The sequence below is a fragment of the Oryzias latipes genome, chromosome 7, assembly GCF_053564925.1.
Source record: "Oryzias latipes strain Hd-rR chromosome 7, Olatipes_Hd-rR_3.1".
Taxonomy (NCBI): domain Eukaryota; kingdom Metazoa; phylum Chordata; class Actinopteri; order Beloniformes; family Adrianichthyidae; genus Oryzias; species Oryzias latipes.
Window position 1 is genome coordinate 22,845,825 of NC_136243.1, and position 16,060 is coordinate 22,861,884.

At 39.0% G+C, this 16,060-nt stretch overlaps 2 protein-coding genes across 2 annotated transcripts; both read right to left on the reverse strand.

Moving 5' to 3' along the window:
* Positions 1–97: 97 nt before the first annotated feature.
* lad1 (ladinin) lies at positions 98–7,416 on the reverse strand. Its single transcript, XM_023956620.2, has 14 exons — positions 5,794–7,416; positions 5,240–5,422; positions 4,705–4,966; positions 3,616–3,692; positions 2,936–3,095; positions 2,587–2,679; positions 2,247–2,290; positions 2,109–2,163; positions 1,923–1,963; positions 1,743–1,809; positions 1,188–1,322; positions 1,032–1,115; positions 594–712; positions 98–511 (listed from the first exon to the last, which is right to left on the reverse strand). Exons 1-13 carry the CDS (start codon positions 5,829–5,831, stop codon positions 614–616), a joined length of 1,338 nt encoding a protein of 445 aa, XP_023812388.1. The 5' UTR covers positions 5,832–7,416; the 3' UTR covers positions 98–511; positions 594–613.
* A 1,415-nt stretch (positions 7,417–8,831) lies between these two features.
* Positions 8,832–11,781, reverse strand: tnni1a (troponin I type 1a (skeletal, slow)). Its single transcript, XM_078949862.1, has 5 exons — positions 11,544–11,781; positions 10,990–11,121; positions 10,067–10,156; positions 9,765–9,941; positions 8,832–9,237 (listed from the first exon to the last, which is right to left on the reverse strand). Exons 1-5 carry the CDS (start codon positions 11,643–11,645, stop codon positions 9,133–9,135), a joined length of 606 nt encoding a protein of 201 aa, XP_078805988.1. The 5' UTR covers positions 11,646–11,781; the 3' UTR covers positions 8,832–9,132.
* Positions 11,782–16,060: the final 4,279 nt, after the last annotated feature.

Here is a 16,060-nt window from a genome sequence, read left to right on the forward strand (position 1 = left end):
GTTTGGCCCTGTGGCACTAACAAAAAGACCTCTCTTCTCTGAAATGATTACAAGGTCAAAGGTTTTTGTTTGGGTTTGGAGACGGAGCAGACAACAGTTTAGTAGCAAAACACTTTTATTCTTCAGAAAAGCAGATTTTGTACAAAAGTACAGATGAGAGAGTTTGCATTTCGGCAGATTAGAAAATGAGAACGTGCGATAATATCCTGAGACCTTTTACCAGCTGAAATTGTCTGGAAAGTAAAAGTCAAACCATTTTTCTCTAGTGTTTGGTAACCACTTTCATTTTCACTCGTTTAATAACCTGTTAGATAGCTTTCTGTTACACATTCAGCACGTAAAACAATTCAAACTGGAAAAAGATGAGCAAAAGTATACAATGAAGGCCCTCTAACTGTGAAAGATGCTTCCGTTAAAGCTGCACTCCACATATTTCCCTTTTGTGCTTTGGCAGAAAAAAACTAAGAAGGTCAGTCGTGTCATCCGTTAGGTGTCCATATCTCCACCTTTTCTGTAAATTTAGGAACACAAAGTGAAAAATTCTGCATTTAAGAAAAAAAATTGCAACTTTAAAGACTATGTGAGTGACTTACTTGTTGAGCATTGAAAACCTTCATTTGTAGGTTTTTCCGGGGCTGGTCTTTGGGACACCGTCCTCTCCTCTGTTCTCAAACAGGCTTCTCTTACTGCTGATGTCCACATGTCTCAAGTCCTACAGACAGAAGACGAAGACGATCTTTGAGGCTCTGCTCTGCAGTAAAAGTCTACTGATGTTTGTGTAGGTTTTACAAAAGAGTTTGAGTTGTAGAACGAAGACAACAAAATCTCTTCCCAGAAACTACTTCTGCTATCATATGAAAGGCTCTAGTAAAAGATAAGCATCTTTAATGCTGCAGTTTTTAGAAAATATTTCAGGGAAAGATTTACAAACCAAGGAACAAACCATGTTTTCAATGTAGACACACAGCTGAAAGTGTGCTGCTGCCCTCTACTGTCAGAATGTAAAGCTTACAGAAACTTTAAATACTTACAGGACTGAGTGAGGACCCAGATTGGTTGGTCTTAACAAAGCGATTAATCCGTTCTGACATTCCTGACGTGAAACTTTGAAACTCCTGTTAAAAAAAAAAGAAGAAACGTGAGGCATCAATGCTGTTGATATGGACTCAAGAGACAGTTGGATTTACTTTTCTGGAAGCTCCAGGACTGGTGACGCTCTGTGCCGGCTCGTCTTTTTCAAACAGGGTTCTCTTCCTTGAGACTTCTTCTAGCAGGAACAGAGTCCTCTGGGTCACATCTGGAGAGCGAGTCATCTCTGATTTCTGTTCAGATGCAGGAAGAAGTTGGGGAGAATCACACAAAATATTGTGGCTGTAGACCAAAGCAGCTTTTAAAACAAAATGAAAAGTACAGGAACTCTGAGTAAAAGACGGCCAAAAGGATCGGGACCTGAAATAGGCTAAAAGTCCCCTTTTTCTTTTTTTTTTTAAAATAAAGCCATCCTAAAGAAAAAAAAATCTATAGGATTTCTAATAACTGAATATATTAATATAAGAAAATCATAAATAAAAATCTAATGCTGAGTGAAAACGAAGGAGAGACTTAGATAATTCAAAGAAAAACACCCAAAACAAACTTGTGATTTTAACACAAGATCCAAGTGTGTCTATGTTTTTGTGAAATGGTTGATCTTTATCTTTAAACTAACCCGATGGCTACCATGCTTGGACTGACGCTCCTACCTGTGCAGCCTGAGCCAGCCGCTCCATCTTCTCCTTGATAGATCTGGAGGAAATCCTCTGCCTTGAACTGAAAGAACGAAGTACATGTAAACTATTCTGCAGCAGTAACTTTTACAAACCTTTCCTTTACCAAAACATTTTGGGGTCAAATTAAAAAGTTGTGAACAATAAATGACTCACTTTCTCTGAAAAGACGCTTTGTCCTCATTGTCGTTTTGCTCCTTGCAAGCAAAATGAAAGTTATAGATTTTGTAATTTGTATCTAAAAACAAACTTTCATTGAGTACAAAAGTTCAAATATGTAAAATTAAAAGCTCGTTGTGTTTTATTTATAGCAGTACATCAGCATATGCATAAAATAATAACCTTGAAATCTGCCTTGCTGGACTCAAACTTCTTGGAGACAATTCTGACGCTTGAGCTACAACAACAAAAGTACAAAAGTAAAAAAACAAGGTCAAAAGAACGGGGTCAACATTGCTCTTTTAAAAGATTCATCCTTACCTCCGCTGCAGAGGCGATTTCTCCTCTTCTTTTTTCCTCATCATCTGTAAAAAAAAAACAAAAAAAAAAGTTCACGTGAGACACTGCTGCTCTGCACACCCAGCTCTCCTCCTAGGATGAGTTTGAGCAAACAAAGCCGGCAGACATCAGTAAAAGCAGGTAAATAGCATTTCAGGTGTTGATGTAAGCTCCAAGCCTGATTGGCACATGCAAATTATCCCCAGCTGATAGCCTGACAGCTGATAAAAGATTAAATTCTGTTTTAACAGTCAAATAGCATTTAGCAGAGAGAGTGTGTGCATGCACACTGAGAAGTGCATGTGTGTGTGTGTGTGTTTACCCTAAAAGATAAAGTCCTGGAGCTCTGTCTGACGAAAGGAGGTTTAGCTGTCTGTTCTGAGTTTCCTTTGGAGGAAGGGTCATGTGGGCTGGTCTGAGATAGAATAAAGATCATTCTTTCGCTAAACTGGACCAGAATCTATTTGGATTTTTAACAATCTTTAATAAAAAAATGTTCAACTTTAGGAGAATGATGAAAATGCACTTCTGTTTTTTTTTTTTGCAAGCACAAAAAGCTGGACCATTTAGCCTTTCAACAGCAGAGGGCGCTGTTAAACTTTCTCGGTTTCTGAGCTGCAATATCAGCACTTAGCAAGCAAAACAAGAAGATGACATTTGAGTCAAACAACCTCCAGCGTGTGGCCATTCTGAACGGGGCTTTGGCTTTCTCGCAGTGAGGGACTCCAGTGATCCTGAAGCGACGATCGGCCTACTGGGGAGGAGGGATTTGTGGGAGTTGTCTGCCCGCTGGCAGAAGGAGATGAGTTGTCTAGTGAGATGGATACAGAACTGCAACAGGAGAAACACAAGTAAACTGTTAAGAATAAGACTGTCTGCATCAATGTAAAAAGAATCAAAACTGTTTTGGGCCCTGCTACCCTAAAAGTTCAGTTACAAACAGCTTTTTATGTCTTTGTCACACGCTGATAATAGAAGATTGTACTGAAATTGCAGAAGTCACGTCTAATTGTGTCCTTGTTGACTCTTTAAAGTATAAATAAGGTAAAACATCATGTCAAAGTCAAAGGTCATAGTCCCAAAACAATAAATTGATGCTGCAAATAAATTCAAAGAGAAAACCTGAGGTACTGTAGAAACGGTTTTAAAAATGCTTTTATTGCATTTAGTTAAAATGACCTTAAATGCAATGAGAATGTTGAATAACGTCATTATTTCCCCACTTTATATATTTTTTGCTTTACAGTTTATTCCTTTTTTGGAAATAAATATCCCATCACACTTCATTCTCCATTCATTGATGAATGAATAATAAATAAAAAACCCAAATGAGAAAAGTATTCATGTGAACCTGACAAACTTTCGAGATGAGCTTGATGCTGGTATGACATCAGGATCGGGGGGCCGGTGTGACACTCTGTTTTCATGCTAAAAAGATAAAACAGTGGATGAGTAGTGACATAACCACACAAAATGTAATCTTTTGTACTGAGACACACCTAGTATTACGAAACACGCTGAGGCTGTGTTCAGATATGGCTAACTAAAGCTTCCTTCATGTGTAATAACAGATAAAAGCTCAAATTATGACCCTGAGCACACATCTTATCGGAGGATTTGCATGCCCAGTCAATTTGCAGGAATATTTCTAGTCCAGTTATAAAGCAGAGGATTAAAAGGGTTTTTTGTTCCCTTAAAACTGTTTCTCAACACATGAGCTAGGATTTCCAAACAGTAGGAACAAATAATTAGGTCTAACTGCAAAACCGTTGACGTTGGTTTACAAATCAGTTCTAAATATTTGGTGAAACCGAGCAAAATCCAAATACAGAACTAGTGAAAGACAGTGGCTTGGTCTCAGCAGAAGCAGATCCTCAGACAGAAGCTGCTGTCAGAGCACAAACACGAAACACGATCTGAGCTGGCCGCTGCAGAATCCAGACAATGATTAACCAGACTCTCTCTGCGTGGGGGAACAGTTAACTGTGATTAACCACACAGCAGAGCGGCACTGTCGCCGTCACAAGGATTGGACAGAGTAAAAGGACTTGGATGCGGATGAAAGTTCGTCTCTATGAGCGGTGACGGCCTTTTCTGTCAGGAGGGAAAATAATTAAATGATTTAAGTTTTGTTTTATACACAGAAAAATATAATTTCTGTGGTTTCTTTGTCTGTACTTTTGATATAATTAGAAAAAAGGACTGTCCAGGTTAGAGGCTGCTCCATTAGCTCCGCCCATCTCTGAGCCAGAGAGATAACAGCCGGATCATTAAACGGGCTTTGTTAACAGTGCATGAGATTTTGCATAGGAATGTCCCCCAACAGCCATTATGTTTTCATTTTAAATGGGCTAAGATTTTGAGGAATGAATTGGTCCTACCATCTTTTTGGGGCGTTTTTTTTTCTTTCCTCTAAATGACAGCTCTATTTCCAGTTTACCTGTCTGCTTTCCACAGTGGTTTGAGCTTTGCTACTGGCAGTTTTCAAAGGTGGTTGTGGCTTGAACACACTGTCCTCCTCGTTCAGCTCCCCAAGAAGAGCCAGCCTGACATCCCCCTCGTCTCCTCCTCTTCCTCCTCTCCCGCTTCCCTCAGCATCGTCCTCCTCTTTCTGCTGTCGCAGTATCTCCACGTGACGCATCCTCCGCTTTTCATCGCGCACTCGCAACATCTCCACAAAGTCCAGCTGCATCTGTTGCACACTATAACAATCAACACAACATGAATGTAATCTCATGACACATACAAACGGACCATTTTCCATGCCTAAGAGAAAAGATTCAGTTTCCTAACTAGAACTTTTCTTTTTCCAGAGAAACAACACTGCCAAAACAGATTCTATGAAATCCATTCTGTTTGAAACTATTTGTCTCCCACAACTCAGTAAGGAATCCAAAAAGAGGAACAAAAATCTGCAGGAAGTTTCAGATTGACTGAAGTTTTATCTTTTCATCTGCGATGTGTGAAAGAACAACCTGCTGATGTCCTGCGACCCATTAGAGGAGTCCGTCCCAGACACACCGTCACTGGCAGAGGACTGGTTTCTGGGTTCAGGGCTGGAGTCAACATCTGGCTCAGCAGTGCTGCTGCTCTTCCCCCTCCGCCTCCTCTCCCGCTCTGCCTCCTCCTCATCCTCCATCGTCCACTGGCGTGCCAGGCTAAGAACAAAAATGTATACATATATATATAAATATATATTTATGAATCCTAAAAATCCACTAATATACTCATTATTTTGCTTTTCAGATCTGCAGTGAGATATTTTTTCTAAATTCTTATCTTGATGATTCTAATCAAACCAAAAGAGAAAATACACTTAAATAAAAAAACAAAACAAAAACAAAATAGTAAGTGTGAAAATAGGAACACAAAACGCGTCAGAAAATGATCACTTTTGTACAATTTCCACATTACTAGTAAATATTTATTTCCTTGGAAGACATCTTCAGCAGCAAAAACGAGCTTTCTAGTCTACACCTCTTGCTGAGAGCATTTCCATTTTTAGTCTTTTCCGTGGATCTCATCTTACCTGGATAAAGCCGACCAGTTCTTCCGGCTGATGGACATATTGGAAATCAAACGAGTTCGTCACCAATTCCTTCAAAGAAGCAGGTGAATTGAATGGCGGCGCACAGATGACAGACACAACGAGACTAAGCAGTCCACCTTTACCCTGCGCGACTCGCGGCGGCGTCACGTGACCTCCAAGGTGAGCTCCCCCACCTGACAGTGGAGGAGGGGGGGCGGAGCGCGCGGGGAGCCTTTCCTTATATGGTGGAAGCGCTGCTAATCCTCCAAGACAAATAAACGTTATTTATGGCTTATGAATGCTTTTCCTTTGCTCATTCCACTGCATGAAATAAAGATCTTTGTGTTTCTTACTTGAAAAATGCAAAGTTAATCGTTTAAAAACATATATTAATATCTTCAACTGAAGGAGTGCTTTTTAAACTGTTCAATCTTGTGATTTTCGCAGCAAGTCTTTGCTGAGTGAGTCAGTGTTTGCTCCATAAGACCACACCTTTCTCTGTAATTTACCGGACTCTGACCCAGGCAGGCACACAAACGCACCAGCACTGAACTTCATATAAAACACATGTAATATAGTTGGAGGAACTGATAACCGAGGTGTCACTGCTTCAAGTCTTCTCTGCACATGTGCAGACACCATCGGTGCTGTCCTCACAGTCAGAGCAGACTGCAGGTGCTGTTATCTTATATGCTATCTCCTAGAACTGCTTTGCATGTCGTTCTGTGGACAAAACCTAGACACACTGCTGCCGTATCACTCAGAAGTGCAGTGTTTAAATGTGTCCTTGTCACTCAGCTCATAATATTGTCATAGATTTTTTTAATGAGTACCAACAGAAATAATTATCTGCTACTGAGAAGAGCCACTTGTATCTTTCTACAGAAGCCTGTGAGTGTTTTGCAGACCCATAGCAGCTAAAGATCCTTGTGTGTTGTGCATGGGGTGAAATGTTCTCACAGACCCCTGATATAAATCCATTTTAACAGCAATGACTTGACAAGCAGCAAACTCTTGGCTCTTGAGTGAATCTGAAAGTATCAGAATGTGCAGATAGCAGATATGATATTTAAGCTCAAGCATTATCAAAGTGTTAGTGATAGCAGCTGGATGGCACTGTTGGCTGCGCGCAGGAGGCACATAGGAAACCAGGGTTCGTTTCTCAGGGGGGGTGATGAGCTTCATTCAGTGTGGATGTTTAGGCGAGACCCTTCACGCTACTGCCTATACCTCTGTGGCCACAAGGGGGCTCGCGTCTGGGTCCCCCTGTGCCGATCCCCAGCCTGGATAAAATACAAGGTTATGTCGGGAAGGGCATCCGGCGTAAAACTCTCTGCCAAACTAAATGCGACACCTGAAGGGATATGCTGAGAAGGTGAACAATAACATTATCAAAGTAGTAACTAGTGTAAACTTTTATTGTTTACTTTGTCATTTTTGTTTATAAAAAAAGGATAACCTTTTGTAGGATTCTGCATAAGTTTCAGTTCTTTAAAAGTGTCCCAGATTTCTCCACTACAGCTGAAGGGAGTTAAATCACAGAACACAAGGTGCACTTAGCCTGGAGAAGACACACCAGTTTCTCACAAAGACTTCAGAAATAAATGGGGCAAAAAAAAAAAACATTCAATGTTGTGGTCAATGAGCTCAACTTTCTACATTTCTGTTTTTGCTTAATTTCCTGGTAATTAGATGCTAATTGTAATTTATGACCCGAGTACGCACAAAGTGTGCGAAGGACCACCTTGAAATGCATTGAAGGAAAAACACCAAAAAAGGTACAGAAAGCCCTGAAAGCGAATGAAAAAGACACGAAGACACGAACTGAGCACAGGACCAAAATACACACACATAACAGCACACCATCTGTGGCTTGAAAATGGCCTATGTTGTTTTTGCATGTAAAGACTATTCTTTTATTTTCTTCCATTCTTCCTCCTTTGACCCGAGTGACCCCTTGAACATGCATGAAAACTCACCATAATTTCTAGACACATCTGGTGTGGTGAAAGGTGATTTATTTTAAAGTTTTTGACTCCACCCCTCCCCAACCAATGACATAATGCCGGCACCAAACACGTGCTTCTCATAATGTTCAAATAAAAAAAATGATTATGGGAGGCCTTACACCTTTTTTTTGGGATATGAAATATGAAACCCTGAAACCCTGTCAGACACACATGCAAACAGAAATTAAAGATTATTACGGCAATGCCCTTTGACAGGTTGCCTGCCATTTGGTGGGAAAATGCGAAAAAACTAAATTTTTGACAACAAAATGAAGAACCTAAATGTTGGGGGGTGGGTTGATAGATCTGGGGAGGGCACCTCTTTAAGAGCCATTCAACACAGCTAGCAGCTTTAATTTGGTATTAATTCCTCTGGTCCATATTTAAATTTTTGAATTTTTTCTTGTCATCTTGTTATAGTGTGATTATTTCAGTTTTCCTTCATCTTACTTGTTCCACTCTAGCCTTACATCTAAGTTTATTCTTTTCTTTTAGAAGCTTTGGGAGTCCTAGTTGTAATGTATGAGCTGTTTTATTCTCTGTGACCCTTGTGCTATCTTTAACATTGGGAGTTGGGTCATCTAGACCCACTAGACAGTGCGCTGAACCTTTTTTCTTCAATGATTTGTGATCTTCACTGGTGTCCATGGATTACATGAAATCTTTCCACCTTTATCCACCTTTGTCATGGTAGGAAGAACATGTCAATGTAAGGGTGGGGTCATCTAAGATAGCACAAGGGTTAAAAGAGAGGCATGATGTGCACTGCGTACCCCACAGACACACCAAGAGCACACAGAGAAGCTGCAACCCTCCTTTTTCCTGGGACACGACCCAGCTCATGACCATCTAAATATACTATAAGATTCTCAAACGCAATGTTTTTTTCCTGAAGACAAAAAAGGAACGTGATAAAAATTGCATATGTACAGACTATGGCATTTGCCTGTGTACAGCATTGATATGCAAAAGGTTTTGCATGGAGACCGATGAATTTCAGCTTCACTTGTAGCTATATTAAAACGGAAATTTAAGTTTATTTCTGTTTATTGAACTGAAATAACATTTTTTAGATACAGTTAAAAAGAAACACTCAAAATTGTAATTACTGGTATATATTCAATACACATTTTGATGGTTACATGTTAAACGTGTCTTTATCAGTTTTTGGCATTTCCTCATTGAATAATTATTGTTTATACTCAGAAAAACTAAGGTAAAGCTACAGGCAGGCTGTATTTTTCTCAAAGGGGTGAAGTACACCTTTCATATCCTTCCAGGAGCTGCAAACAGAAATTTGCTGGTGTTGCAGCGTTTTCATCTTCTAGCTTCACTGAGCTGAACCTTTAGCCGCATCAAACATCTTCTTCCTTCCCTCCATCCCTGACATGGCCTCCACATTCTTCCTCCAATCGCTGTCTTCCACAGGCCTCTTCTGCGGGGGAAGAAAGTGCACAATAGGTGTAGATGATTGAATTCAAGACAACCGTTACTGTTGAGCCTCTGAGGAAGTGCGGGCTCAGAACTGTCATTGTTTGGCCAAGCTTTTGAATCCACAGCTATCCAACTGGAATCCCCTGAGGGAACACTGTACTGCTGAGCTGGTTCAACTGGTTTCCTTGTAAGAAACTCGCACACGTCCACGCCAGAACTAGAGAAATCTGCACACGTGAACACACACACATATTGACCAGTAAAAAAAACAAAAAATCCAATCACAAAAGATGCTTCCTGTGTACAATCAGGACTTTGTACCACACCTCTAACACATTCAGCTTGACACTTAACTGGTGTAACCCTTAATAACCCAAACACACCTTTCACAGACAAACAGTGTCAGGTGTCCTAAGCTTTACTTGACACTGACATCATGAAGGCATTTGAACCTTTGCGCACACTGTTGCTTTGAGGAATATTTGTGTCATTCCCTGGCTGGAGAGACTAGTCCTCCCCTCCACTCACCTTCTCTGTGTCCTCTTTCTTTACAGATTTGAGGTTGGCCCGAAGGTCCATGGAGACTTTGTGTTTGGAGCCCAGCAACGATCGAAGGATGGCGTCAGCAGATACACGAACGCGTCGGAGATTTGGCCTCTTGAATTTACCCCTCAGGTCCAGAACCTTGATATTTAAGTCCTTAATCTGATCCAGAGATGGAAAAAGAGATTGGTACCAGCAGAGAAGCTGGATTATTGAAAGTAGTTCCAAAGTAGTCAAGATTACTATACAGGAAAATGCCAAATTTGGAAAAAAGGAGAGGAACTCACCTCGCGTGTATTGAGCATGACTTTCGCTTCAATGTCATATCTCTCCTCATCAACTACATCTATCTTTGCATGAAGTTCTCTACAGAGAGCCTGCAGAGATGCAACCGAATGAATAAACAATAGTTTCTCAATGTTTGATTGGAATCAGCTTCTGTAAAAATGGACACCAGAAAACCAGGTTCTCATTCTGTTTTGCCCACTTTTTTTGTTAAATTTGTTTCAAACATGTTAATAATTAGATGACACAAATGTATAGATAATAATAGCGATAACAACAACAAAAATAATAAAAGCAATGCAAAAGCTGTTTGAAAAGGAGCAGGCAGCCAACTGAAGCCTGCCCCTTAAAAAGCTACAATTTTACTCTCAGAAAATAACAATTATAGCTATAATTCACAAAAAGCTTTATCAACAATCCCGTCAATCAATTTACAATCATCAATATACAAAAATATTCACGAATGACTACTCATGCTTACTATTATAATCTATTTTAATATCCACATATTTTCTTTATACATTCTTGTATTGTGTCTGTACCATATGCTTGTAGCTATTTTTAAACTTTAGAATATTTTTACATTTTGTTTGCTCCAAACCCAAATTATTCGAAATTTTTCTTGCACACACATGCACACGCACACACACACACAAACAGAATTCCCTTCGTACCATTTGTCATTTTAATGTTCCTGTTCCTACCAGAGTATGTAAACTTTCTCCTACTATAAAAAATTTCTTGATTTTTTTTGTCAATATGTTTTTATTTGCTTTATATGATATTATTACAGTTTGCTATTTTACAAAATCCTCTGGCTTTAATATTTTTGACAGTTAATTAGCATGGTCTAACCTACTTTGTGATCATTTGAAAATACCGGGAGAGAATAAAACAAAAATGATAAGTCTGCACGGACAGTTACCTGCAGCTGAGCAAGGCTCAAGCCATTCATGTTCAGAGGAGGAGCTCTCTCTGCGAGGTACTTCTGTTTCTCCTCTTCTTTAACAATCATCTCCTGTTCCAACTCCTCTTTGGCTTTTGCAACCATCAAGCTCTGCTCAAACAAATCATTCCATCAGGTCGGAGCACATCAAGAACACATGCTTATGTGAGATAAAAGATGAAACGTTCAGCTGTTGGTGTTGAACCAGATGTTTTTGAAGCATCGTTATTTTTGTGTCTACTGCCTCCCTATGGCTAAGTACTTATACTGCATGGCGAAAAAAAAAGAAGAAAAATCGAATCTGAATGTGTTTGTTGTGGGCTCTTTAAATCAAAATATGGATTAAAATGTAGGTAAAATGAAAACACTGCACAGAAACAATCCCAAAGTCTGTTCATGTCATTAAGTGTTTCTGTAGAGTTAACTAAATTAACTACATTATACTACATGCATTATACTATTCATTTTCATATAAAGTAAAGAAAGCTCAAGCAAAATATGACGACTCAGGGTGCCCCCCCCTTTTTTTTTACCTTCAACATCAGCTTCCTTGACGCTGAGATCTTTGGCTTTCTCTGCAAACACAACACTGTCAGTGCAAACAGTTTGACAGCAAAGTGTACGTCATCAGACATGTGTTTGCAACAGAAGAAGGAAGTGACAAGACATACCTCTTGCCTGAAGTAAAACAGACGAGAGCAGCAGAAAAAGAAAAGAAAAAGAAAAAGGTCAAACTTGGTATGTTTTGAGTGAAAAGTGTGGGAAATGAGGGGGGAGATTGATTGATCTATATGAGGAAGGGGAAGCCAAATTACTCACACATGCTCAGGCATCCTGCTCATTAGATCTAGCTGGAAAAGAGACAGAAGAGATTAGAGCCACAGACAGTTTAACTGTTAACAATCTTTATCTGTAGAACAGATGGGTTGAACCGTCTGTCCACATTTTCATGGCTACAATAAAGACTAGTGGCTTTTTATTAATAGTAAGCATTTAACATGACTTGAAATAATTATTTTTCATAATTACTAAGGCTACAGCCTTTTTTTGTGTAATAGTGACTTAAAAATAAGTAGTTGTAGAGGTGCTGGTGAGTCTGCTGAGTAGATGAAAAGTGGAAAAAACATTTGAACATTTATAGAAATTTCAAAGGAAAACCAGAGACAATGAAAGAATATCTATACACCCAAAAACTTGCTTCATAGGTTAATTGGTTTCTGTAAATTGTTCATAGGTGTGAATCTGAGTGTGTGAGTGTGGCCCTGTGAAAGACCTGTCCAGGGTGTCCTCTGCCTTCACCCACCAGTGGGGGGGATAGGCTCCAGCATCCCGTGACCCCGAAAGGGACAAAATAGTTTAGAAAATAAATGAATGAATCTATACACCCAAATGTAGATGATCATCCCTTGTGCAATCCTAGGCACTTTAACATTGGGAGTTGGGTCAACTAGACCCACTAGACAGTGCTCTGAACCTTTTTACTTCAATCTTACGATCATGGGTCGTAAGATTGAAGTAAAAAGGTTCAGAGCACTGCAGGTTCGATTCCCGCCTTGCACGCCCATGTGTCGAAGTGTCCTTGGGCAAGACACTGAACCCCACCTTGCCTCTGGTGGGAGGCTGGCGCCAGTGTTCAGCAGCGGAGCCACCGCCAGTGTGTGAATGTGTGTGTGCATGGGTGAATGGGACTGTGACTGTAAAGCGCTTTGGGCCTTCGTAAGAAGGTAGAAAGCGCTATATAAGTATACGCCATTTACCATTTACATGAAATCTATCCACCTTTGTCATGGTAGGTATAACAGGTCAAAGTAAGGGTGGGGTCATCTAAGATAGCACAAGGGTTATACCTGTGCTCTCCTCGTTGACCTGGAGTCCATATTTGAGTCTAAACTCATTGATGGAACTATGTGTAGCTTTTTATATAACACCATGGGGAACCAAATTTTGTTTGTTTTACATAAAAAAGTACCAAGCTCCATAGGTTAAAGTCTTTTAATGTGTTTCTGATGATTCCTACAATCCCATGACCCCCATGAGATTTAGCAGGTTAAAAATTGGATGGATGGATGGATGGATGGAAGGAATGGATGATTCCTACCAAACATAAAATATCAGGAAAGCAGTTATCCATTAAAAAGTTCAATATAAGAAAAGCACGCCTAATTTCTTTTTCTCAGTTTGTCCTCTGTTAACCTTTCTCTCCCCGGTTTTATGGGAGTGAACTGCAGCAGCGACTCTACCTTGTCTCCAATTTTCCCTTTTTGCATTTTCCTATTTGCTTCAAAATTGTGGACAGGCTACTTTCAATGGATGAAGTTCAAAGTTGTAACACGTTGCTGCTGATAATTTGGAAAATTCCTGAAGGAAATCCATCCTTCATCTACCTCGTATCCCTTGTCTTTCTCATCAGGATTAACTCAGAGAGAGGAATTTAGAGTGGCCTGTCTCCCTAAATAGATATCTGATAGACAGCTGTGGAGGGTGATTGTACTCTGGGGTTTGTGGTCTAGATCAAGGATTTAGTACCAGTAATCCTTGGATGTCTGTGAGTCTCTGTGGTTTAGTAGAAAAAAACAGCTGTGTTTTGGAAATATAATTTTACTCTTAGACTTATGGAAGCTTATTTTGATTAAAACCTTGAACCCAATTGTTAATTTCTATAGGTCAAACAAGAGAAGTGTTTGATCTAAGAATTGCATTAAATCAGTCCAGACATAAGACAGAACTCAAATTCTAGATAGACTAAAGTAAAATATTATTTTGTCATATTTTCTTTCAATCAATGAACCTTGTTGCTTAATCCAGGTGCCCAAATTTAGAAATAAGATACAACTTGCCAGTGTCTATGTTATTCTAAACTGAATACTTTGATGTAAACCACAAGCATACCTATGCTGTATTGCAGATATGCAAATATAGATGTTGGAACAGTTCCCTTTTTTTGTTGCTTTTTTCTAAGTATGTAAAAGAGGCAGAAAAATATGTTTTCTTTGTTCTATTCTCTTTTATATCCCAGATATAAGAACCGTAAAATCTTTTATCATTGTTGTTTTATGGAAATGAAAATAAATAAACAAATAAATAAATAAATGCACTGTATATTTATGCACGACTCAGGGTTAAATATAAAGGTGTGCAATCGACAACCCCGTCTACAGTGAAGTGCACAACTCTAGGTCTTACTACACACACAAAACACACAAAGAGACAAAAATGTTTGGTTTGACTATTTTTATATAGATAGATAAGATAAAGAATATTTTTTTTATCCCAGCTTGGGAAATTGGTTTGTTGCAGCGACTGAATACAGGCTCATCTTAGGCTTCTCTTATTCTGTATTATCTTATATTATCTTATCTCATATATAACTGCGAATTCTCTGTTAACTTGACCAAAAAAACAAAAACAAATAAAAACTGATAAATGAATTAAAGAAACAAAAAAGTAAAAAAAAAAAAAATTCAATACTTCTAGATCTGCCACAGGCACAATAAAGTCACATCTGCTAAATGTTTATTTTTTTTTCTACAAGTAATTAAAGACACACTTATAACAAATGATAAAATCTAATAGTAGATCATTTTAGGACATCATAACCAAGACTGTAAAGTGCCCTTACCAGAGTCTGAATCCGGGGAAAGCCTTGATACCACTGCACCCAAAGGATGGGCTGATCAGAGATTAGAATGATTTGTTTCCCCTTATTTGAAAGCACCACCCATTGTCTGTCTCTCTCTGTCTTTTTTGGTTAATGTAAGCTAATATTAGTCAAGCCTATCTTCTATGCTCTGTAAACTCGCTGTCTCCATTTGTCTCTCACATGTGGCTGAGGCAGAGATCAAGCATTTGACCCAGAGCTTTAGGCTGGCACCATAACCTCGCTTGTTAGTGCTGATGGGAAACGTCGAAAAGTTCTTCACTTTTTCTTTTTAAAGGATGGTAAAACACAGCGTTAAATGTTTTTCAACTGAAAAAGCAGGAAAGATGCATAACAAGACATCAGATGTTTCAGTTTGATACAAACAATTTTTTTGATTGTTTCAGAAAAAAAGCTGTTGTGTGGGAAACCTCCAGTATGGCTCCACTTGCACCTTCAGGCAAGTGGAGCCATATTGAGTGACAAATCCTGTGGGTGCTGCCATTGTCCTTCCTGCTGTCAATCATAAATACAGGTTGATGAGCTGACCCCGGACAGGTGTGTTTCAGCTGGAAAGTTTCAACCGCAGTTCAGGAAATGGAAGACTTTTGTTTTGCTTGTCGTCCAGGAAAACAACAGTTTAGTCAAGTCAATCTGGCACCACGCACCTAAGATGTTTCAAGTCCCAGGATATGCTCCTCAAGTTCCAGACTTAGCTCCCCAAGTCCTGGAGACCTAGACCTAGCTTTTCACGTCCTAGACTTCGATCCTTAAGTTCTAGACTTGCTTTCTATACTGTCACCTTTTTGACTAAAGGTTTTCAAAGTTTTTAAAATTGAAAGAGTCACCTAAAAGATGTCCAGAACCATGGTTGCTGTGTTAGCTCTTCATTTTTTCTCAATTTAATGGATACTAGGCTAATTTTAAAAACCATTGAAGTACTGTAAGTACAAAACAACTTACTCTAACAGGAATCTTTATTTTAAATCAATTTGTAAGCAGAATAGATAGTGACCTGGTTTTGGAAATAATTATTTATGTGTGTATAATGTGCCTGGATTATTTAAAATGCATAATGTGAAAACTATGAAAGCTTGTTTGTGTTAAACCAAAATAAACATTTGACATTTTTCTTTTCAAGAATAGAAAGGAAGTCCTCTAGTGGTTACTAGCTGACATTGCATCTTGGTCTGGCAAAACATGTGTCTCGTTCATCAGCCTATTACAAATGTAAGTTTATTGTGACGTTTAACAGCAACGTCATCAGTGTTAGGATGCAAATACTGAATCCATCCTTTCACAGGAATTTAAACACACTCACACATATATATTTTTTTAAGTTTATCTATAGGTGGATTGTGTGTTTTTTTCTTTGCCTCCACCAATTCAGCAAACCGTCAATTAGTGTTCGTT